The 23,435-nt window shown below is 44.3% G+C and overlaps 2 protein-coding genes across 8 annotated transcripts in view; one reads left to right on the forward strand and one right to left on the reverse strand.

Moving 5' to 3' along the window:
- The window catches only part of GNL3 (G protein nucleolar 3), an 88,159-nt gene extending 65,369 nt beyond the window's left edge, over window positions 1–22,790 (reverse strand). The window contains exons 1-5 of one of the 2 annotated variants that reach the window (XM_029599453.1): window positions 22,642–22,790; window positions 22,218–22,276; window positions 18,358–18,495; window positions 10,369–10,479; window positions 1,593–1,676 (exon numbers count right to left, since the gene is read on the reverse strand). In XM_029599453.1, the coding sequence (XP_029455313.1) occupies window positions 1,593–1,676; window positions 10,369–10,479; window positions 18,358–18,495; window positions 22,218–22,276; window positions 22,642–22,654 (405 nt within the window). In that variant the 5' untranslated portion in view covers window positions 22,655–22,790. The remainder of the gene's footprint in view (window positions 1–1,592; window positions 1,677–10,368; window positions 10,480–18,357; window positions 18,496–22,217; window positions 22,277–22,641) is intronic. The other variant, XM_029599451.1, reaches the window with a different exon arrangement.
- Window positions 22,791–22,840: 50 nt separating this feature from the next.
- PBRM1 (polybromo 1) overlaps window positions 22,841–23,435 on the forward strand; it is a 355,730-nt gene continuing 355,135 nt past the window's right edge. For 5 of the 6 annotated variants that reach the window (XM_029599445.1, XM_029599446.1, XM_029599447.1 and 2 more), the window contains exon 1: window positions 22,980–23,104. The gene's annotated coding sequence lies outside the window, so the exon portion shown is untranslated. Of the gene's footprint in view, window positions 23,105–23,435 lie in introns of all 6 variants that reach the window. The other variant, XM_029599448.1, reaches the window with a different exon arrangement.

Raw genomic sequence — 23,435 nt, forward strand, 5'->3', positions numbered from 1 at the left:
ACAACATGCAGCATTACAATTTAAATAATCTTATTTATAGTCCATTTTTCAGCACTTCAAAATGGATTACATTCAGATACTGTAGGCATTTCCCTATCCCCAGATAATCCCAAGGATTGACTGTTGCCTCTCTTTTTGGTAACTGAAAATATGTTTTTCAAAGTATTATGTTCAGATTCTAGTCTCTAACCCACAACATGAAATGAAAAGAAACCAGTGTTAGTGGAAAACTAGAGCAATATTTCAAAATAATCTTTGAAACATCCTCAGCCTTTTAAATGTTGTGCTATTAGGGAAAACATTAAGTGTTACAGCACATTAGAAATAAAATAGTCCTTGCTTTTTTTTTTACCAGGGACTGAAAGTCGGATTTTTGAGGACTGGAAATACAGAGGGATAGTCACATTGAGACATAGGGCTGATGAGGAGACAGGAACCGTATAAAGATTTTACAGCTGCAGAAGGCTTTTCATACCCCAAGGACCCACTTTTATGGGTCCTTACAGGTGCGCACTATTTCCATTCGCTGGGGATGTCCGCAGTTGCACTCAAAGTGGTGATTAAATTGGCGAATGAGAGGGAGCAGATCGCGCAGGGGAAAAACTATATAGTTAAATGCTATCAATTCAGTAAATCCAAATTGGATCATGCTTTTTTTTTTTTTTTTTTTTTTTAACTGGGCTAGCTGAATATTGGCAAAGGGAGCTTGGTGGAACTGTGACAAAAAAAAAAAGGAATGGGAGTCATATTTTGGGAAGCTCAGACATTAACAGGGGCAGAGCATCTTAAGGAAATGCAATTTAAAATTTTACATCGTTGTCAAGTGGATAGAATACTCCTTCATAAAATGGGGTTGGAAGAGTCAGATGAGTGCCAAATGCAAATTGGAAAAAGGTCCTTTGCTCATCTTTTTCTTACATGTCATAAGAATTATTATTTTTAGGGGAAGGTTATCACATTTATAAAGGAGTATACGATTACTGAATTACCTTTTCAGGGAAATGTTTATCTATTGGGAGGAATGGATATATTGTGGTCTGTGGACTCAATCATCACAAGAAGTCAATATGTTTTTATTTCAGTGGCTTTACTAATGGCAAGCAAGTGCATGCTGTCAGAATAGATTAATGAAGCCTCTCCTTTTACATTATGGAGGAAACAAATGATTACCTTCATGCAAATGGAAGGTTATGATGCGTGTTTAATGAGGCTTAAAATGCAGGCTGAATGCGTATCTATACGACAGTGCTTTTTGAAGCACTATCGCAAGTGGACAAAGTTAGGATTCGCTCCACAATGGCAGCTGAATAATAAAATGGGGAAGACAATAAATGTGATTCACAAGAATCAGGGGAGGGGTTAAGGATGGGTGTGGGGGTGAATGATGTATGATGGAAAGGGTGGTAGGGAGTTGATTAGTGGGAGAGATTTTCAAAAGGTATCGCAAAGGAAGTGAATATTTTATGCCATAACTCCAATATATTGTGTTCCATTTCTGTTTTTGTGGGATACAAATGGTTTTGAAGTTACTGTTGCATTGTTTGTTTTGCTATGTCATAATAAAAATGATTTGGAAAAAGAAATAAATTTACCTTGGTGAGTTCCCTGCAGAGTACTTTTTTTGTGTTTTCGGGACAGGGTTTGTTAGATGGCAATTGCTGTTTTATGGAGGATTTCTGCAAAAATAGGAAAAGAATTTCAGTTTTAAAGGAAAGCAATATTTGCGCTGTATATTCTGATACAAAATCTTCCGCTCTTTTCTCCTTTACTTGAACATATTCCCTGGCCTACAGTTCACAGCTCTGCTCACACCGCAGGCTCTCCTCTCTCTCTAGGTATTCTTGAACACTTGAGCAATAATCCTCTTTGAACGCATCGATGCACAGTTAGTGCCCTGCCTCATGAAAGAGGCATTTCAACCAGCACTGGCTTGAAATGTATCCTGTAAAGCAGTGTTTCCCAACCTTTTTCAGCCCAAGGCACACTTACATAAACAAAAATAATTTGTGGCACACCAAATCTCCACCCGTCATCCTCCCCCCTCATTGACTGCAGCATATTATTAATAAAAACCAATATGTACTTTTTTTTTACTGTATATTTATTAAGTTTGCTTAAACTGTGGCCCTCAGTTCCACTGCCCATTCCTTTCCTCCGTGGATGGAAAAGGGGAAGAGTATGATGGAACAGAAGAGCAAGGGGAAGGCCATGATGGGGCGATGGAACTAAGGGCAACGGAGAGCTCTGTAGATTGGATTTGGTGGAGGGAGGGGCAGAGAGAGAGAGATAGGAAAGGTTTCATGCCATACAAGTACATTGAAGAGACTTAAAACAGTTTCCTTACTTGCCCCCTTTCTATTTAGTAGCATTCACTTACTGTTGTGCTGCCCCGCTCTTGGCCTTCTCCACTTGTCACCAACAGCAGGGCCGGTACAAGGGTCTATAGCACCCCAGGCAGACCAACGCAACATTGCACCTCCCCTCCAAAACCCACCCTGAGTTTAAAATGGCCCTCTTACAGTGGTGTGTGTGTATATATATATATTTTTTTTCATTCTCCCCCTTACAGTGCTCTCTCCCTCCCCCCCCCCACAGGCTGCGAGACTCGATCCCTCCTCCTGCTCGCACACTCAGCAGCCGTGAGTGCTTCCTGCTGCGCATGTACACCCACATGGCCTCAGTGGCAGTGCACATGCCCGCCTAAGTCTGCGGGTCAGGCATTACGAGAGTGGTGGTTTTTGTGCCTCGCTCTCGGCATTGATTTCTAAAGATGAGTTACAGGATGGGATCTGCAGCCCTGGCACACCCAAGGACCAGCTGAGGCACACCAGTTGGGAAACGCTGCTGTAAAGAATGAAACTTTTAATTTAGATCTTGCTGTCAGAGTTTTGGGGTTGATTTCCATGTGTCATTCACACTGGCTGTCTTCTGCCCCCCCCCCCCCCGCAGGATTACATGAGGTTTTCAGCACCATCTGGGAGGAATCCAGACCGTGACAAGTCCCTAATCACAGAAAGAAAAATATTTTTTTCATGCTAGAGTTCACTTTGTGATCTAATCTTTAACTGATTTTTTTAAATCATTTAACTTCATAATAGAGGAGCATAGACAAATACAGTTCAAAGGGATAACAAGCCTCAGTGCAGTCTATTCATAGTCCACTGCCTCCAATTCCGGTAAGGGTCCCAAACTTTGTGGTACCCTGCAAGGCTAAAATGATCTTCTCCATGACCTCTTTTCTCTGCCAGAGTGGTTTTCCAATGTTCCATGTTTGGTTAAGTCTTCCAGTAAAAAGCAATAGTTAAATGAGCAGCATGCAACCAGCGAGACATCAATCGCTTAACCTTGTTGTGAGGGATTAAAGAATCCTATCTAGCTATTATACATAAACTGTCCCAAAATTGGAAAAGGGCAAACCAGTGATAGACTGACCCTCCCTCTGTCTACTCCCAACCAAATCTCCTGTGCTACGGGGACATAAGGATGTATGATCCTACCGACCCACAACCCTTCAGCAGAGGACTGGAAGGGCTAATTTCTGTTCATTCTGTGCAGAAGCTGAAACACTGCATCTTTGCTTTTATTACAAATAGATATTTTTAGTGATGGAACGCCAAATAGTGCGCCAGTCATTTCTATCCAGTTCCATGAGTCTATCAGCAAAGCCCTTGTTTCAGGCTCACCAACAATATTATGCAAATAACGATAGAGATGAGTAATCATTTTACCAGATGACACTAGTTAAAATTTTCTCCAATTCATTGCCCTCACAAAAATTGTAGAAATTTCCTTGCTTACCGAAAATATCTTTACAAAGATGGAGAAACAAAGAATCCATGTATGCTAGCAGAGCAAACTCACTTACCAAATCTGGGAAATATTTAAATACATCTTTTTTTCCAAATTCGTCCAAGATATTGTAAAACTTTTCATGCCCACTCTCCCATTATCAGGAGAAAACATGGAAGGGGATGTTCAATAGGGAGGGTTAGAGGAGAAAAGTAACCCACAGTTAGTCCCAATAATTTAAGTGTTTCGTGCCAGATCTCAATCGTGTATGCAACAATGAGACAACCCTCTATGAATCCTATCAAGCACCAAGGAGTCAGAAGGGTGAAAAAGAAGGGAAGTAACTTGCACTTCCTTTAATCTGCATCAAGAACATGAGGAGGCATCCTCACTAAACCATCCCCTGATCTTTAAGGGCCTGGCCAACAAGTAGTATAGAAATAGATCCGGGACATCCAGCCAGCACAGTCTAATGCAGTGGTTCCTAACCATCCTGGGGACACCCCAGCCAGTCAGGTTTTCAGGATATCCACAATGAATATGCAAGAGAGAACATTTGCATGCTCTGCCTCCATAACATGCAAATTTTCTCTCATGCATGTATATTCATTGTGGATATTCTGAAAACCAGACTGGCTGGGGGTGCCCAGGACAGGGTTGGGAACCACTGGTTGCTGTAAAGTATAAAAATTTAATGCAAGTGACTTTCCCTCTCCCAAAAAAAAACCTTCTGGAAGAACATAAAAGGAATATACTGAAAGAAATACAACAAGCGAGGGATTATCATCATCTTCACAAGATAAGCTCTACCCAATAAGGGTAGGGGAAGAGGAATCCATTTTTCCAGAACAGACTTCAGTCTTTTCATAGTGGCACAGTAATTGATCTTAGAAAGATCTACAATATTGGCAGACACATTTATCCCTAAATACTTAAAATGGGTTGATGCTAGCAAAAACCGGTCAAGGCACTCTGGGAGTCTAGTCTTTTTCCCAATATTCAGGACCACAGGTTTGGAATAGCTAACCACATAACTCGAGATACTATTTGCATTTAATGCAAGAATGTCGGTATATAAAAGTTAAAAATAAATAAATAAATGTTGTATTGACGGAGCAAGGACAGTAGTGCAAGAGCAGACTAATGAGCCAGAGTTAAAAATAAAAGGACATCATCTGCATAAAGATCAATTTTGTCAAACTCACAGAACTTGAAAGCCCTACATGTGATAATCGTCCCTGATTTTTTGAGCCAAAGGCGCCAATGCTAAATCAGAAAGGGGCACAAGGGATATCCTTGCCTTGTCCCTCTAGCAATCATGAACGAGTCCAAACAACCATTAACTCTAAACTGCACCTCTGAATTGAAATATAGTACCTTGATCCAGCTCAAATGCATCAGGAAAACGCAACCTCCGGAGCAAAGCAAACATTTATTTATTTAGGCATTTTATTTACTGTCATTCCAAAAGAAGATCACAACGGTTTACAAAAGCGACATTCGTATTATAGGTGAACACAACATCTAGGGACATGTTAACTAGAGGGCTAGGATAGTAATTTGTGATAAATAATTTCCATTTCAATAGTCTTCATATATTAGTCAGATTGTCTTAGTATACTTTACATCACTCATTGTCGTTCCTTCTTCTAGCATAATCAATGTTTTTAATATTGTAGTTTTCTGCATATTGATATTTTATGTTAGATCATTTGCATGTTTGAAGACCCTAGTTTTCAGCTCACGCGTGAAACTCTGTTATCTGGTAGAGAATTCCACAACATGGAGCCTGCTACGGAAAACATATGGTCTCTTATTTGCATTAGATGTGTACTCCGCATAGTAGGCACAGTTAATTGTCCTTTGTTTTGTGATCTTAAGGGTTCACTGTGGTGTGTATGGTTGGAGATTCACACCTATTAAGTGGGGGTTTCTCTTGCTGAGGGTGGTAAAAATTAGTGCTAGTACTTTATAATGGATTCTGGGTTGTACTGGGGATATGTGACCATTTTATTATTTCCTTTATTGCTATGGTTTGTTTAAAGATTGTACGATTCTGTGTTGCATAATAGTTATCCCGGTATCCCACATTTTTTAGCTAAATAGAAAAGGATGAAAAGTTTTCAAGTACTATTAATAGATGACCAACCTTCAATAAATCCAGTCTGGTCAGGATGAACAAGAAATGGCATTATGTATTCCATTCTAAGCTGAAATATTTTAGCAAAAGTCTTTACATCAGCATTGATAAGATATATAGGTCTATATGCTCTGCACTCCAAGAGGTCTTTTCGTTTTCTATGAATCAGAGTAATAGCAGCATCCAGTAAATAACTGGGAGGATAGGAAGATCCCAAATTAAACATCTCTTTAAAGTCTGTTTGAAAATACTTATAAAAGTCCAGAGGGAATCTATCTGGACCGGGGCTTTTTTTCAAAGTTAAAGATTTGAGGGCCCACTTTATCTCCAATTCAGTGACTGGAGCAGCAATGCATTGTTGGGCCTCAGGAGATAAATAAGGGGAACTGTACAGAATTTAAACACTGCTCGATCATGCTCTATTTATTTATTTAAAATTATTTGCAGACCACTCCCTCCAAAGCTAAGGGTGGGTAACAATATAACACATAAAAACAATGTCATACAAGACTAACAGTAAAACAAAATTCTTCTAAATTCTTGATATTACATTGAGACTCCAGTCATGCTTAGACATAACTGGAGTTTAAAGAGCAAGTTCAACGCTATAGGGAAAGGGTACAGTGGCTGCTGGAGACAGTTAATAAGAGGTTGTACTGAGAGAGTGATTGGCTGTCACTAGCTCCCCCCCCCCCCCCCCCCCCCGATCTGAATACAAGGCCTCAAAATGATTCCGAAAATTACCTAGCAATTGTAGTGGGCAATACTGAACTTCACCACTGCAATTTCTAATCACCGTTATCACTATGGATTTCCAATCAGTCTAGCCAAAAGGGATCCAAGGCTTGTTCTCAACTCTCGTAAAATTTCTGCTTACCATATCATAGATCAACCTGATTGCTCTGAAAAACATTTAATTCATGCCTCGCTAAGACCAACTTTTGGTAAATCTTCTGTGAACCCCTTTGCTGAGGCCTGATCTCTAGCTCTTTCAATCAAGTCAAGAGACGTGCCTACTCCAACAGCCTGTTTGTTCCGGTGACAAGAAAATGCTATAATGCGGCCCCTTAGAACAGTCTAACGTTTTCCAGTGAAGCAGTGGGTTAAGTGTTCGCTGGGTTATGGGAGCAAGAGCCTAACTATATGGCCAAAATCCTTGTTCTTAATAGAAAGATTAAATTTCCACTACCCCCCCCCACCCCGATTGTAACAGACATTGTGTGATGATTTGATAAATAACATAGCAGTTGTGTAATGGTGGGAAGGGAAGGGGGCACCACTTGTTGATCATTGGAAGGCTTGCGCGTATCAGATTCACGAGGTTAGGTTTTTTGTGGTTCAACAGATTCAGAATTATGGGGGAGATAATAATCTGTTATTGCAGATGGAACAAAAATTCATCTACATATGGGACATTGACTCCTTATGGATTAAATAAGGAGATCGAATGGGAGGCATTTGATATGATTGGCTGTTGTGGGTGGAACAGTGAATTCTGACTGGTCAACTGAAGTATTTAAAGATGGCTATGATAAGTGGCATGTATATGGACAGCAGTGACTTTGGTAGTCTGTGTGTTTCATGTTTTGCGACACTGAAGGACAGCGTTTAACAGGTTGGTTAGTTTGTTTTTTACACTGGGAATAAGGTGTTTGCCTTGCGGTGAATATTTCTTTGTTTCGTCATTTAAAATGACGCCAATGTTTAAAATATGCAGGTAAGTTTGTATATCATATATATATATATATATATATATATATATATCCGTTAAATGCCATCCTTAAACACCACGGATCGGGTCCTTTATTTCACCTGCTAGTGCTGTTTCAGAAAATTCCTTTTACTCCTCCAGCCGGTAATGTCTTACAATGTGCTTCATACACATACCTCACTGTAGCATTTCTTGTGCAGGTGCACAAGAAATGCTAAATAAAGAAATGCTACAGTGAGGTATGTGTATGAAGCACGTTGTAAGACATTACCGGCTGGAGGAGTAAAAGGAATAGTTCTTTTACGAATTTGTCACTGGGGACAGCGGAATGTCGGGATATCTCCAGTGTTGGTAAGGAGCATTTGTGAGATTTTTTTTTTCTTGAAGGATTCAAATAGATGGATTTTGAACTTTTATATTGGGTATTTTTTTTTTTTTTTTTTAAAGCCGGATGAAGTATTTTTCTGAAACAGCACGATCCTTCAGTCACCAACCAGAGACCTTGAGCGGACTTTTCCACACACACACTGCTCCCCAACCGGAGAGACTGGCATCGGTGGAGATTATCAGCCAATTCGGAGGGTCCAAATCCACCCCCTGCTCCAGATTGTCGCGCGAAAGCCACCACGACAGACTGACTCTGGATTCCCGAAGGAGTGGCATCGGCAGGTGGAATTGTTCAGACACCGGACTCCGAGACAAAAGTGCACATTGCAATGGATGCAAGTGAGCGAATGCCCATTTAACCAAGTCCGTGGAAGCCATGGAGCCCAGGACCTGAAGATGATGCCATACTGTGGGAGTGCGCCTCCGAAGAAGGGAGTGGATCTGGCCTTGTAACTTCGTTACTCGGTCTGCCGATAGAAACACTTTGCATCGTAAGGTATCGAACTGGGCTCCCAGATGGAACCACCCAGGAGCTGGTTTAAGTGACTCTTCTGGACATTGATCACCCACCCTAACGTCTGCAATGTGACCATCAACATATGCACAGACCTCTTGCAGTCCTCCCGAGACTTTGCGCTAATCAACCTGTCGCCCACTTCTCTGGACTGATCTGGGTATGTTCAGGAATGTTGGAGTTACATTAACCGTGTGAAGGTTTAATGAGTAAGGGTAGTAATCACCAGGTAGTAGCCATCACAATTTCAGTAAGCCACCCCCTTGGCTCTTCTCTTCATTCCCATCCTCTAGCCTTTATGCATCCACAGTGTGTATCCCATGCCCCTTTGACTTCCTTCACAGTTTTAGTCTTCACCACTTCCTCCGGAAGGGCATTCCAGGCATCCACCACCCTCTCCGTGAAGAAATACTGCCTAACTGATTCTAAGTATTCCTCCCTGGAGTTTCAAATCGTGACCCCTAGTTCTACTGATTTTTTTTCCAATAGAAAAGGTTTGTTGTTGACCATGGATCATTAAAACCTTTCAAGTATCTGAAAGTCTGTATCATATCACCCCTGCTCCTCCTCTCCTCCAGGGTATACATATTTAGGTTCTTCAATCTCTCCTCAGAAGTCATTTTATGTAGACCCTCCACCTTTTTGGTCGCCCTTCTCTGGACCGCCTCCATCCTGTCTCTGAACCTTTGGAGATATGACCTCCAGAACTGAACACAGTACAACCTAGCTTGATATTACCCAGGTAGAGTCCATCAAGCCAGGTTGAGAGAACATTGTACAAATCTCATCATTGTGTGAGTTTCCTCACTCCGAAGGACATCAAATTTTCACAAGAGTGTACTGTTATGTGCGTACGTCTCACTCTGCATGTCAAAGTGACCCCTAACCCCTACACTACTACCTAAACCTCACCTCGAGTTACTAGGTGGGCCTCCTATAGAGATATAAATAGCTAACTACAACAAGGGTCTTATAAATAGGCTCGCTCTCTCTCTCCCCCCAGTGGTTGCATGTAGGAAATGCAATAATTGTATTACCGCAAAGTGCGAAAAGTTAAGCACTTTGCTGTAATACCTATGCGAAGAACTAAGATAGCACACATTGCGATAAATAGGCTATTACCAAAAAACACACCCCTCTTCCTACTGCATGCATTAGTTTGATAAATCTAGCCTCAAGCTTGTACCTGATGCAACAGAGGGTAAAACGGACTTGCCAAAGGTCACAAGGAGTGGCAGTGGGATTTGAACCCTGGTCTCCCTGGTTAAAAAAACCCACTGCTCTAACTACTAGGCTACTCGTCCACACCATCTTATGTAAACCTTTAAATTCCAGTTTTAGTATCATTCTGTTCTGTAATGTTGAATAAAATTCAGTGTTGTGGCTATTCCAGACACTTGATGTGATCATGAGGCTCCAAAACCATAAGCAAAGTATTGCTAAGATTTACTTTTCTAGATTGGGACAAACAAAAAACACAAATGAGATCACTCACAAGCAAATAACGTTTTCTGTATCACTTTTAAAAAGTACTGAACATTAAAAGTATGGGAAAAAACATATTGCAGGACCTGCTTTTTCTCTTAGTCTCCCAATGTGAATTTATGACAAGCACTTGCATGAGAAATCGTACAGAAATTAGTCTTGTATGCACAGTCCCTTCATCAGGATCTGCAACACAGATATGCTTTATTGGAAAAGGATTGTCCAAGTCACTAAAATACCATTATTGTTTAAACCAAAATTCTTTCCCATTGCGACAAACAAAGATAATTTTGCCACTGCTAACATTAGAGCAGCACAGAAACAAAAAATGCCAAATTCTACCTTTTCCTTTGGCTGTTTCTTTGCTGGAGCATCTTTTTTCATCTCTAGTTTCCTTTTCTTCTCATGCTCCTTCTGCCTGTCCAACTTCTGCTTCTGCTTCAGCTCTTCAAGCTTACAAAAAAAAAAAAAAAAAAAAAAAACCACAACCACCCAAATGTTATATGCGCATAACAAAGACTACTGAAAAGAAAACAAATTATTTCCACATATATTAATTTTGCCATGGTGCTGTTTGCTGACTGCTGTAAGCCTTTTAGTGTTTAGAACTATTGTATTCTGGTGTATTGAATAAGAAAATTATTCCTTACCTGCTAATTTTCGTTCCAGTAGTAACACGGATCAGTCCAGACAGTGGGTTGTGCCTCCCTTCCAGCAGATGGAGACAGAGTAAAACTCGAAGGGCGTCCCCTAATAACCTGGAGTGCCCTCTGTGTCCCTTCAGTATTAAGAATATGAAGCAAGAATCGAACCGTTGAATGGATCAAGTAAACCAAACTTTAAACTGTAACTTGTACATGCCAATCACCGCCCTCGAGTATCCACTCTTCTTCAGGCGTGTCCTCTCAATGGCAGACCGTAAGAGAGAATAGAGTTGGGTCTTCGTGGAGGATCGGGCCTTATTGGAGCAGATCCCGAGGTGGAGGTAAAGGGAGAGGGCTCCCTGTCAGTAGTCTTCACATGTCTGTGTACCACGGCCTTCTTGGCCAGTCCGGGGCCACTAGAACTACTGGTCCCCTATGGTGTTCTATCTTGCGGATGATCCCGCCCAGTAGTGGCCACGGGGGGGAGGCGTATAGCAGGATTTCCTGTGGCCAGGCCTGGATGAGGGCATCGATCCCTTGGGATTGTGGTTCCCGTCCGTGACTGAAGAAGTTGGGGACTTGGGCGTTGGACCAGCTTGCCAGGAGGTCCATGGCTGGTGTTCCCCAGCGGTTTACTGGAAGGCTGTGGCCGACTGCCTCCATTCCCCTGGGTCTAGACTTTCTCTGCCGAGGTAATCCACAGTGACGTTATCTTTTCCCGCGATGTGGGCGGCTGAGATCTCTTGTAGGTTTGATTTCGCCCATGCCATTAGGGGGCCTATTTCCAGGGACACCTATTGGCTTCTAGTTCCTCCCTGGCGGTTGATGTAGGCAACTGTTGTGGCGTTGTCAGACATGACTCTGACCAATTCGCCCCAGAGTCTGTGACTCTGGGGCGTATGCAGGCTAGCTTGACTGTCCGTGCTTCCAGTTGGTTGATGTTCCATCCCGACTCTTCCTTGTCCCATTGCCCCTGGGTGGTCAGTTCCTGGCAGTGGGCTCCCTACCCTCGTAGGCTCGCATCCGTGGTGACCATGATCCAGGTCGGCGGGGACAGCCTTACTCCCTTGCTCAGATGGTCTTCTTGTAGCCACAATTGGAGCTGGTTCCGCACTTCCTCCAGGAGCTGGAGGCGCACGGAGTAGTCCTGGGACATCGGGTTCCACCGTGACAGTAGGGAGCGCTGTAGCAGTCGCATGTGAGCTCTTGCCTATGGAACCACTTCCAGTGTGGTTGTATTGAGACCGAGGACTTGGATGTAGTCCCACACCTTGGGGCGAAGGCTGCTTAACAGGTTTCGCAATTGGTTCATCAGTTTTGTTCTCCTTGGAGGAATCAGAAAGACCTTGTCTTGTCTGGTGTCGAACTGGACTCCCAGGTATTCCAGAGATTGGGAGGGCTGCAGACAGCTCTTGTTTGTGTTGAACACCTATCAGAGGTTTTCCAGTAGAGTTTTGACTTTGGTGATCGCCTGATGACTTTCCTCTAGGGATTTTGCCTTGATCAGCCAACCGTCCAGTTATGGGTGTTCGAGGATTCCTTCTTTCCTCAGTGTCGCCGCCACTACAACCATGATTTTGGTGAACGTTCGGGGTGCTGTGGCTAGCCTGAAGGGTAGTGCCCGGAACTGGTAGTGGTGGTCCAGGATCGCGAAGCGTAAGAAATGCTGATGATCATGATTGTACAAGAAGCCTTCTGACAGATCCAGGGATGTGAGAAATTCTCCCGGCTGTATTGCCCTTATGACCGAGCATAGGGTTTCCATGCAGAAGCGAGGTACCCTCAGGTGGCGGTTGACGGACTTGAGGTCCAGGATGGGCCCGAACGTACCCACTTTCTTGGGAACGATAAAATAGATGGAATAGTGGCCAGTATTTTGTTGATGCGTGGGCACCGGCGTTATGGCCTTTAAGACTAGCAATTTGGTCAGTGTGGTTTCCACTGCCGTCCTCTTGGAAGGGAGATTTCACAAATTTGTCCAGAGGAATGTTGTGGAAGTCCAGATAATATCCCTCTCGAATGATGGTTAGGACCCACTTGTCCTAAGTTATCTCAACCCATCTTTGGTAGAACAGGGCAAGTCTGCCCCCAATGGCTTCTTCCTGTGGATGGGTCGGCTGATCTTCATTTTGGGATGCGGCTGGGGCCTGGACCTGCGCCGGTTCTCCTCTTGCTGTGTTTGATCCGAAAGGACTGGCCCTGCCTGCGGGGCGAGATGCTTAATATGTACTTTTGTACGGTTTGAAGCGCTGTGATCCCCTGCCCCTAGATATTCGGGGGGAGGGGCGCTGGCTTCTCTTGTTCTTGTCCTCTGGTAACCGCGGTACTGGGGATTCACCGCATTTATCGGCTAACTTTTCCAGTTTGCTTCCGAACAGGAGGGTTCCTTTAAAAGGCATTCTCGCGAGTCTCATCTTGGATGTCACGTCGGCTGACCAGCTTCGGAGCGAGAGTTGCCTTCTGGCTGCCACAACTGATGAATCGCCTCTGGCTGCGGTGCGCACCAGGTCAGAGGTCACATCCGAGAGGAATGATACTGCTGGTTTTAGTACTTCGATGGGTGTGGTGGCGTTCCTGGTCTTTGATAAGCAGGCGCGTGTCACCACGGCACAGCAGGCCGCGATCTGTAGTGACATAGATGATACGTCGAATGACTATTTGAGGATGGATTCCAGACGTCTGTCCTGGGCATCCTTGAGTGCCGCTCCTCCCTCGACTGGGATGGTAGTGCGCTTTGAGACTGCGCAGACCATGGCATCCACTTTGGGGAATGCCAGGAGACCTTTGGCAGTGGGGTCCAGGGGTATAGGGCTGCCAGGGTCCGCCCCCCTTGAACGTGGCCTCCGGAGCCTCCCATTCCAGGTCAATCAGCTGTTGAACGGCTTGCAGCAAAGGGAAATGGCGGGAGGCCTGATGGAGTCCCTCAAGGAGGGTGTTCGTCTTCGGTTCTCTTGTGGCACTCGTGCCTGGGTTAGCGAGCTCTTTCAGGCTGTGAGCCACGAGGTCTGATAATTTGTCTTTGGCAAAGAACCGCCTCATGGTTTGGTAAGGTTCCGTTCCTGGAGGGTTTCCCCTTCCTCCAGGGAATCTTGATCCTCATCCGAGGTGTCAGTGTCCCTTATGTTGGGGCTTTGAGGCGGGATGGGCACTTCTCTGGGTTTAGAGGGTCCCGGGATGTTAGGGTCCTCTGGGGGAGGCTGTGGTTGTGTCATTGGGGGCGCTGGTTGCATGAGGACAAAGGTATGTAGGCCTTTGAAGAATTCTACCCAGGAGAAAGATGACCTAAACCGAAGATGACTGTCCACAGCTAAGTTGATCAGATCTGCAAACCACGGCCGCTGTGGCCACTCCAGAGCCACGAGAACAACTGAGCCTGTGTGAGCCTCTATCCTTCGCAAGACTTTGCCCACCAACGGCCAGGGAGGAAAGACGTAAAGCGGAACGTAGTGAAGCCACAGCAGGACCAGAGCGTTGACACCTTCCGCCCCGTGTTCCCTTCTGCGAATGAAGAAGTGAGCCGCCTTTGCATTTCTCTGAGTCGCCATCAGGTCCAGGCGAGGAACACACCACCGACGAGTCACGAGATGCATCGCCTCCTCGGAAAGTTCCCACTCTCTGGGATCTAGATGATGGCGACAGAAAATCCGCCTGAACGTTGTCGACCCCGGCTATGTGAGAAGCTGCTAGACGGACCAGATGGCGCTCCGCCCAGAGCATTAGCCGGTCGGCCTCCAATGCCACTGGATGACTTCTGGTCCCCCCCGACGATTGATGTAAGCCACCGTTGTTGCAATGTCGGCCAATACGCGCACTGATCGACGGCTCACCAGGGGGAGAAAACTGCGCAACGCCGGACGTACTGCCCTGGTTTCCAAGCAATTTATGGACAATTTTGCCTGCTGCTCTGTCCATCAGCCCTATGCTGCCCTCGATTGGCAAACCGCACCCCAGCCGGAGATGCTGGCGTGTCGTCACGATCACCCACTGGGGTTCCTCCAGGTCCATCCCGCGCTGCATGTGGGCTGGAATCAACCACCAATGGAGACTGGACCTGGCAGGTTCCAAGAGCGGCAATCGGATCTGGAACTCTTCCAACTTCGGGTCCTAACGAGAAAGTAATGCCCTCTGTAAAGGTCTCATATGAGCAAAGGCCCAAGGGACTAACTCTAGAGTAGATGCCATAGAACCAAGCACCTACAATTAATCCCAAACCCAGGGTAGCGGTAGAGATAACAGCCACTGGATCTGCACTATTAACTTGTCGATTCGCTCCTGCATGAGAAAGACCTTGCCGACCGATGTGTCGAACCATTACATGAGAGAGCTACAAACTGCAGCTCCGACTCCCAAGGCAGATACCTCAAAGATCCTCTTAAGGTATACTTCGAGCTTCTGCTCCTGTTGGTCTCGCAGAGAGACCCCACCAGTCACAGGAATGGTAGTCCTTTTTGTGACTGCCGACACTGCCACGTCCACCTTGGGGACCATAAGGAGATCTAGGTACTCTTCCGGGAGAGGGTAGAGCTTGTCCATAGCCCTGCCGACCCACAGACTAGCCTCAGGAGAATCCCATTTTCTGGACAATTGTAGAAGCATAGGAAGAAAAGGAAATGTTTTTGCAGGTGGGCGCAGGTAGGCAAGGACGGGGTCCCCCTTTTTAGTCCCAGCACTGGTACTTGGAGGATCCTGTGGAGCATCAATATCCAACTCCACTAGGAATTGGGGGATGAGAGGGTCTAGCTCATCCTTTTGAAAGAGGCATAAAACTCTTGGGTCACCTCCTTCCATTTGAATGTCTGGATCAGGTAAAGTACGAGGATCCTGAGGAGAAGGATCAGGGAGAACAGGATGGGGGACCACCCGAACTCGGGAGGACCCCTGAGAGACCCCTGCAGTATCAAAGGGATCTGCCAACCTGATCACTTTGGGAGGAGGGGGGCCTGGAGCTGGACCCTGTTGCTGACTTAAATTGGCCAAGTAAGTATTGTGCAGCAAAAGACGAAAATGAGCTGAAAAATGTCTGGAGGGAGTAGGGAGGAATGTTAGGAAGGTCTCCTGAATTTGCCCCCTGGTCCGGGGGGTTAACTGGAATTAAAATCGGAGAAGGAGAAAATCCAGAATCTGAATCCTCATTTGGCTGCGTTGGAGCAGCCGGCTCTGAAAACAAAATGGCCACTGTTCCCGCGCTAGACGGGAGCGGGGACGACCGCCCCCAGCGAGCAGTCGCACTTGAAAGCACAATATGGAACGTCCAGCCGGCCTCGAGGGAGGCATCTTGAACATATGCCTTTGCAGGAGAACCGCGTCCTGGGCTCTCCACAGGCACTGCATTGCGAGGATTGCGGCGCGGAGGAGGAAGCCGAGCAGCTAACCAAGGACCACCACCGAAGGCTGTCGGGAGCAGGCAAGAGAAATAGAAAACCTCCGCTCAGAGAAACAACAACTACCTGAATCCTTTTTTTTTTTTTTTTTTTTTTTTTTTTTTAAAGCAGAGGTATGTCTCCTCTCTGCAAGCGCTGCCTTGAGGAACGCAGCATCTCAGGGCAGCGTATCGTTGCGAAGGGGGAGAGATTGGACCACCAACTTTCACCCCTGTAAGACAGCAAAACCTGTAAAGGAAAATGCACAGAACTTACCACAAGAACCTGACCAGTATTAAGTTACACTGCTACCAGTTCTGCCTGCAAGTTTTAGAGTGACTAAGCACTAAGAAATATTAAGCCTGTTTTTAAATTTTTTTTTTTTTTTTTTAAACTTGATCCATCCAAAATAGAGAAACAAAAATAGCAAGAAATTAGATAGAGGAGAAAACTTAATCTATCCTCTAACGATACTGGGGGAACTGCAGGTTCTGCCACCTTCACCTGCTGGAGACAGAGAAATACTGGAGGGATGCAGAGGGCACTCCAAGTTTTTCTCTGTCTCCATCTGCTGGAAGGGAAGCACAACCCACTGTCTGGACTGATTCTGGTACGTACAGGGAATGGCCTCTTTTTTTTTTTTTAACACTGGGATGTGAAACATTTCCACTAGTCCCATCCACCTACCTAGTGAACTAACCACCATGTAACTAAAATTGTGGATGGAATTACTGTAAGGTAAATATACTAAGCAAATAATCATTGTGGATGAGTGTTAAACCAAAAAAATAGTAATAACCATCTTGTATTAATCAAAAAAACTCAACTTTTAACCAAGGCTGCAAAAATCTCTGGAGCCAAGTCACCTGGATGCCTAAAATTCAGAAAAGCAAAAAAAATAAAAAATTAAAAAAAATTCAAAGAATAAAAGAATAAAATATAAACAAAATAAAAAGCAAAATAGCAACAGAAGAGTGAAAAAGTGATGAAGTAAAGAAAAAAAATATTCCGGCACATAAGTTTTCCAAATTTATTATACCACTCTTGTTTTTAAGATCCATTTCAATTCCGCTAAGCATCTCCCGAGCTCCTGGGAGCAATCATGATTGGAAAAAATGAACAAAGACTACAAGTAGTAAATAAATTAGTGGGGTTGTTTTCCCTTCAGGGTCAATGTGGGCGGGGGGGGGGGGGGGGGGGGGGGGGGGGGGGGGGGATAGGCATAAGTGGGCCATTTGGCCAGGACTTGAAGCTCATAAGTGGATGCAAATTTAAATACTTGTTCATTTTTTGGAATCTGGTGAGTTGCACATCTTGTTTTTATGTGCATCCTTATCGGACCAAAAATGTGACACACTCCGCTTAGATCTGCAAGTTTAAGCCCATATTTGTGGTTTGGTAAAAAGCCATCATTATGGCTATGGGCCTCAAAAGCTGGAAGTGGACTGGGCTTCTCTGGACAACTGAGGGGTATGCTTTCCATCTTCTCAATTGGATTGCTCAAGCAATTCCAAGAAGAAAAACTGGTATTTGTATTTCAGTATTATTTAGGTGCTCACGGAGGTCTCCCTACAATAGCAATAGTTATCTTGTTGCCCTACCAGCCCATGTGCATCATTGTCAGGATATGCTGACTTGTCTCCCTTACTACCTCAGACAGAAGACCTGGCTCAAACAGTTTTAAAGCTACAATTAAAACATTGTAACCCATTCCCTTTAACTAAAATACTTTTAGTTAAGCTGTAAATATTACTTAAATGCTGCAATGCAGCAGATGAAGATTCTGGGAGGAAAAAAAAAAAGTTTGGTTTTGACCTCTACCCAGATAATTCCAGATAGCTAGAATTACTAATTTCTGATTGTTGCTTTGGTTTTGTACTGTTTTATTCTAGTCTAATCTTGAATTGAATATCTGTGTATTTAGTGCATTAACAGATCTAAAATGCCTGGCTTGCAGGAAGGAGGAAACATGGTCTTAGGCGGCTCACCAACCCTATTTCCTGCCTTTTTTTATATAGATTATTTGTGGGATAAAAACCATATTGCTTGCACTTTTATCCACATAGCTGGAACAGTCTCTGACCTCAATTAAACCATATCTATTAATCAACCTTTGAGACGTCCCAAACACTTATTTGTCTTGTCTGTCTTAACTAAACTGTAGTTACTAAGGGGCAGGGGCTGACTCTTATATTTATCTGTCCACTGCATGTCTGTAGCACTATAGAAATAAGCCACAGTAGGACTAGCAGTTTACACATGTCTATTACATTTTAGGACAGTTCCACAAGTTTTGATGCCTCCGCAGCAGGTAACTGGTATTTTACCCTTTGTTTCCTTTGTTCTGCTTCCCGAAGAATTTCTTCCTTGAATGGAGCTTCATTAGGAATACCAATATCTTTCTTTGGCTTTTTGTGTCTGGTTTTTTTTGCTTCCTTCCTGAGCTTTCGGTTGTGCTCTCGAACCTGAGAACAAAGGAATCAAGACATTACTACCACCCTAAATCAACCAACCGCTATTGATATCCTCTCATGGGTGGTAAACACTATGGGGTAAATTTTAAAAGGTGTGGTTCCCGGCGCGCGCATACGGACGTGCGGATTTTATAACATGCATGCATGAAATAAAATCCTTGGGCCACGCTCGGGGGGGGGGGGGCGGATTTTAGTAAGTTACACACGGCGACGCAATCAGGCCTTCCCCCATTCCCTCCCAGTCCGCTCCAATTAAGGAACGGACTGGGAAGGAACTTCCTTACTCCCCTGCCTAACCTTCCTATCCTTTCCCCTCTCCACCCTGACCCCTACCTAAGTAAAAGATTTTTTATTTGTTTTTTTTTTACGTATTGCTCCACTGGAGCAGAAGCAACTTGCACGCGCTGGCCAACTGCTGGCACACGCATGCCCAGGACAGCAGCTAATGGCCGCTGTCCAGGCCAGCCCCCATCCCGCCCGTCAGCCCATCCTTTTTTAAGGGCCCGGCATTGTGCGCATATCAGCAGTTACACGTGTGGCCAGGTCCTTTTGAAAATGCATATGGTGTGCATATGGCCGATTTAAAATTCGGCTGTATTTTCTTCTTGATCTATGCGTTTAGCATACAAAACTCAGCTCCATGTCACCAGCCTTCTAATGCCAGAATAATCTTAGTTTGATGGACTTCCTGAAAAACAGTGCTCCTTAAGGCCACCAAGTGAGTCAGTGTAGCCAAGAGCACATCAGCTGGGAGAATCTCCAAAAATGAGGAAAAAATAAAATATATTAAAATATACTTCTCTTTTGAAGATTTTATTGATAACTCTTTGGGAGTCTTCACTTTCTAACATTTGGTTGTAGTTGAAACACTATTCTAAAATATTTATAAACAATCCTTTTACATTTTCCTACATGTTCTTAAATAAAGTAGTATGGCTGCCATGTTAGTCCACCAAAGACCTGATTCACTAAGCTTTTTCCCCCCTATAGACAGAGTGAATCAGGCCCAAAAAACAGAAATAAAAGGTTTAACAAATTGTAGATGCTACCTCTCATAAGCAAGTCAAAAATATATTACATAAGAACATAAGATATGCCATACTGGGTCAGGCCAAGGGTCCATCAAGCCCAGAATCCTGTGTCCAACAGTGGCCAATCCAAGTCACAAGTACCTGGCAACTACCCAAACATTAGATATTAAGTCAGGCCAATAAAAAGGTATTACCTAAAACTTGACAGCTTTTCTTTCTAGTCCATATTCAAAATAGTTCATATCATTCAAATGTAAGGTATGGATGGTTATGAACAATAAGACCTCCATTAATGTTAAGAAGATGTAAATGATATAACTAATACAGAGAACATAAAAAAAAAAAAGAGGAACATAAGTGCCATATTGGGTCAGACCAAGGTCCATCGAGCCCAGCGTCCGATCTCCAAGTGGCCAGTCCAGGTCACAAGTACTCAGCAGATCCCCAACAGTTGACCTATTTCTTATATTTCACTCCAAGAGATAAGTTATATCTTTGCCATGTCTGCCTGGCTAATAACTGGTACTAGACTTCTCCTTCACCAAATTGTTCAGTCCTCTTTTGAACCCCTTCTGTTAAATTGCCTTGACCAAGTCCACAGGCAACAAGATTCCATAGATTAATTGCACTGAGTGAGAAAATACTTCCGACTATTTGTTTTAAATTTACCGGTTGCTAGTTTCCTGGAGCATGCCCTAGTCCTAGTGTTTGAAAAGGTAAAATAACCACTCTCTGTTTACCCATTCCACCTGACTCATGATTTTATAAATGTCAATCATATACCCTTCTCAGTAGTCTTCTTCCAAGCTAAAGAGCAAATCTGTTTAGCCTCTCTCCTTAAGGGAGCTTTTCCACCCCCTTTATCATTTTGGTTGCCCTTCTCTGTACCTTTTCAGATAGGGCAACCAGAACTGCATACAATACTGAAGATATAGTCACATTATGATATTCTCATTTTTGGACTCTATTCCTTTCCAAATAATTCCTAACATTCTAGCTGCATTTTTGACAGCCACTGCATACAAGCTATGTCATGGCATTGTCCACAAGGATTCAAAGAATTAATTTAGTTTTTCCTGGGTGGTGACTCCTAACACAGAATCCAGCATCGTGAACCTGCAGTTGGACTTATTTTTTCCTACATGCATAACTTTGCAATTCTCCACATTAAATTGCATCTGCCATTTAGATGTCCAATCTCCTAGTCTCACAATCTGCTCCTGTTTTACTAACTCAAACAAACAATTTTGTATTGTCTGCAAATTTGGTCACCTCACTCATTATTCCTTTCTTCAGATCATTTATGAATATGCTAAATAGCACAGGTCCCAATACAGACCCCTGGGGCATTCCATTAACAATCTTTCTCCATTCATTAGTCCTCCCCCCCCCGCTTCCCTTTTATTCATCTACCAATCCATAATAGGCAGATGGATAAAATCCACTGTCTCAATCCTATACCCCAAGACCTGAGAAGTCTCTTATGAGGGACTTTGTCAAATGCTTTCTGAAAATCCAAATAAACTATATCAATTGGCTCACCTTTATCTGCAGGTTTATTTATAACCCCCCAAAAATCTAGTAAATTGTTAAAGAAAGACTAGCCAATTAAACTAGGTCTATTTATGTGATCAGTAATTTTGACTATAGGAATAGTCTCAATCATTTGCAGGCAGCAAAGTCAGGCTCATCAGTCTATAATTTCCCGGATCAAACTTGGAACCCTTTTAAAAAATTGGTGTCACATTGTCCACCCTCCAGTCTTCTGGTTCTGTGGCTGCTTTTAAATGATAGGGTGCAAATCACTAGAAACAGGTCTGCAATTTCATTTTTTAGTTCCTACAGAACTCTGGGGTGATTATCATCCAAGTCCATGTGATTATGTTAATCTTTAGCCTGTCAATCTGAGTTATTACATCCTCCAGTTTCATAGTAATTCCATCTAGTCTCTCATCACCATCAAAAAATGTTTCAGGTATAGCTATGACCCCCAACATCCTCCTCAGCAAAGACAAAGAAAGAATTCATTTAGTTTTTCAGCTATTGCCTTGTCCTCCCTAACTACCCCTTTTTCTCCTCTGTCATCTAGAGGACTTCCTCACAGGCTTTTTATTTTAAATATACTTGAAAAAGTTTTTATTACTTGTTTACACCTATATGGCAAGGTTCTTTTCAAATTTATATTTGTTGTTTGTAATACCTTCAATTGGACCAACACAATTATTCAAAGAGAGTATTAAATATAAAATTTAGACCACACTGGTCTCTTTTTACTGTCAACTGAAATGTACTGTTTTAAATCTTCATTAACCACCTTTATGGATAACAGAATAAGGTGGAATACAATAAATACTTGTGTATGATCTCAAAATTTTTTTTTCGGCATCTTCTTTGGATCATTTTTATCTTGGTCCAATAAAAAAGTACCATAACCAACTGAGAACACGGGTTTTCCTACGGCTACTAAAATTATGAACATGCAGTTTTTAAATTCGAATTCTCATGCCACGGTTGCGACTATTTGGTGTTTAATTGACACATCCCTTTTGTTGCCTTAGAGCTGTTACGGTATTAGCCAGGAGTATGAAACCCGTCCGATCCGATCTCTTTAAATTTCGCTCTATCTGCCCGAAGAGAAATTCAACAACCATTCAGTTCAAAAGTGAACACTTAATACCTTACCTTTTTCTGGATTTTATATCGCTTGCTGCAGGACATGCGCTTACTCCCTTTTCTTAGTTCTGTAAAGGAGAAATAGAACCTCACAGAAACGGTGAAAGAATCATCCTCTCATCCAAAGAATACCAGATAGCCAGCAAAAAATCATCTTCCAAACGAGAAAGCGACAGCAGCGCACACGCGTTCACAAAATAAGTGCATGGACGGGCTACAAACCCTTCTCTCTCTCTCTCTTACTCTCTCGCAGGGTGAGGAAGGCCCAAGCAAACCAAAGTCAAGGACTAGTATTGGTCATGAATAGGGATGGGCTCCCTCCGACCCTAACAACCCTTAGCTTGTCACTTCTCAATCCCCATTCCGTCCCGCTGGCAGCGGACAGACCCAGCAAAGCCGCATTCCCGTAACAAAAAGTAATACCCATACTCACTGGGCCGCTTCATGGCTGCCACGACCGCTCCAGCACCACGTGGAGGGAGAAAGAAAGAGACGACCGTAAAGCGCCGCGCTGTCGCGAAGCCAACCCCTCACTTCCCAGTTAAGTGAGGGGGGGGCCCCGCCCCGCCGCCTTGACTCAGTCTGCAGTCGTGCGTTGGTTGGGCCTTCAAGGAAGGGGGAGGGCGGGAGGACGCTTCCGAGGCGCTAGTGCCACCGGATCCTCGGGGCGCGCACACGGGCGCGAGGTTGTGTGCGAGCAGTGGCAGAGCGAGCTGGGGAGGGAGGAGGAGCCTAGCAGCACCGTCTGTCCCACTGGGCTCTTCGGTAGCGGCGGCAGCCGGGGGCTCTTCGGGCAGTGGCCGCGTTGGGGGCCACCGACGGACGCAGCGGTGGCGGCGGCTCTGTGGCAGCGGCAGCGGCTCCTGGGCTGGAGGGGGCAGCGGCGGCGACGGACGGTGAGTTCCGGGTAGAGTGCCGTTCGCTCCTCCTGGTGGTTGCAGCGCGGGTTGAGCTGGGAGAGGAAGGCCGCTTTCCTTTGTGTTCGTCCCCGCAGCCAGCCGGGGGTTAGTATTATAAGGACAGAGGGCAGATAACCTGACGCCCAGCAAAATACAGCAGCAGAGGCAGCGGGCTCGATTGTCCTTCGCTCCTTGCTCTCTGTAGAAGGGGTAAATATGCGGTGGCCGAATAATGGAGCTCCCTGTCCATTCATTGAGCTCTTCTCTTGGATACTGTAACTATTCTTGCAGGGATGCCTCCTCCTTACTGCATCCCTCTCTTGATCAA

Source organism: Rhinatrema bivittatum, chromosome 4 (genome assembly GCF_901001135.1).
Source record: "Rhinatrema bivittatum chromosome 4, aRhiBiv1.1, whole genome shotgun sequence".
NCBI lineage: Eukaryota > Metazoa > Chordata > Amphibia > Gymnophiona > Rhinatrematidae > Rhinatrema > Rhinatrema bivittatum.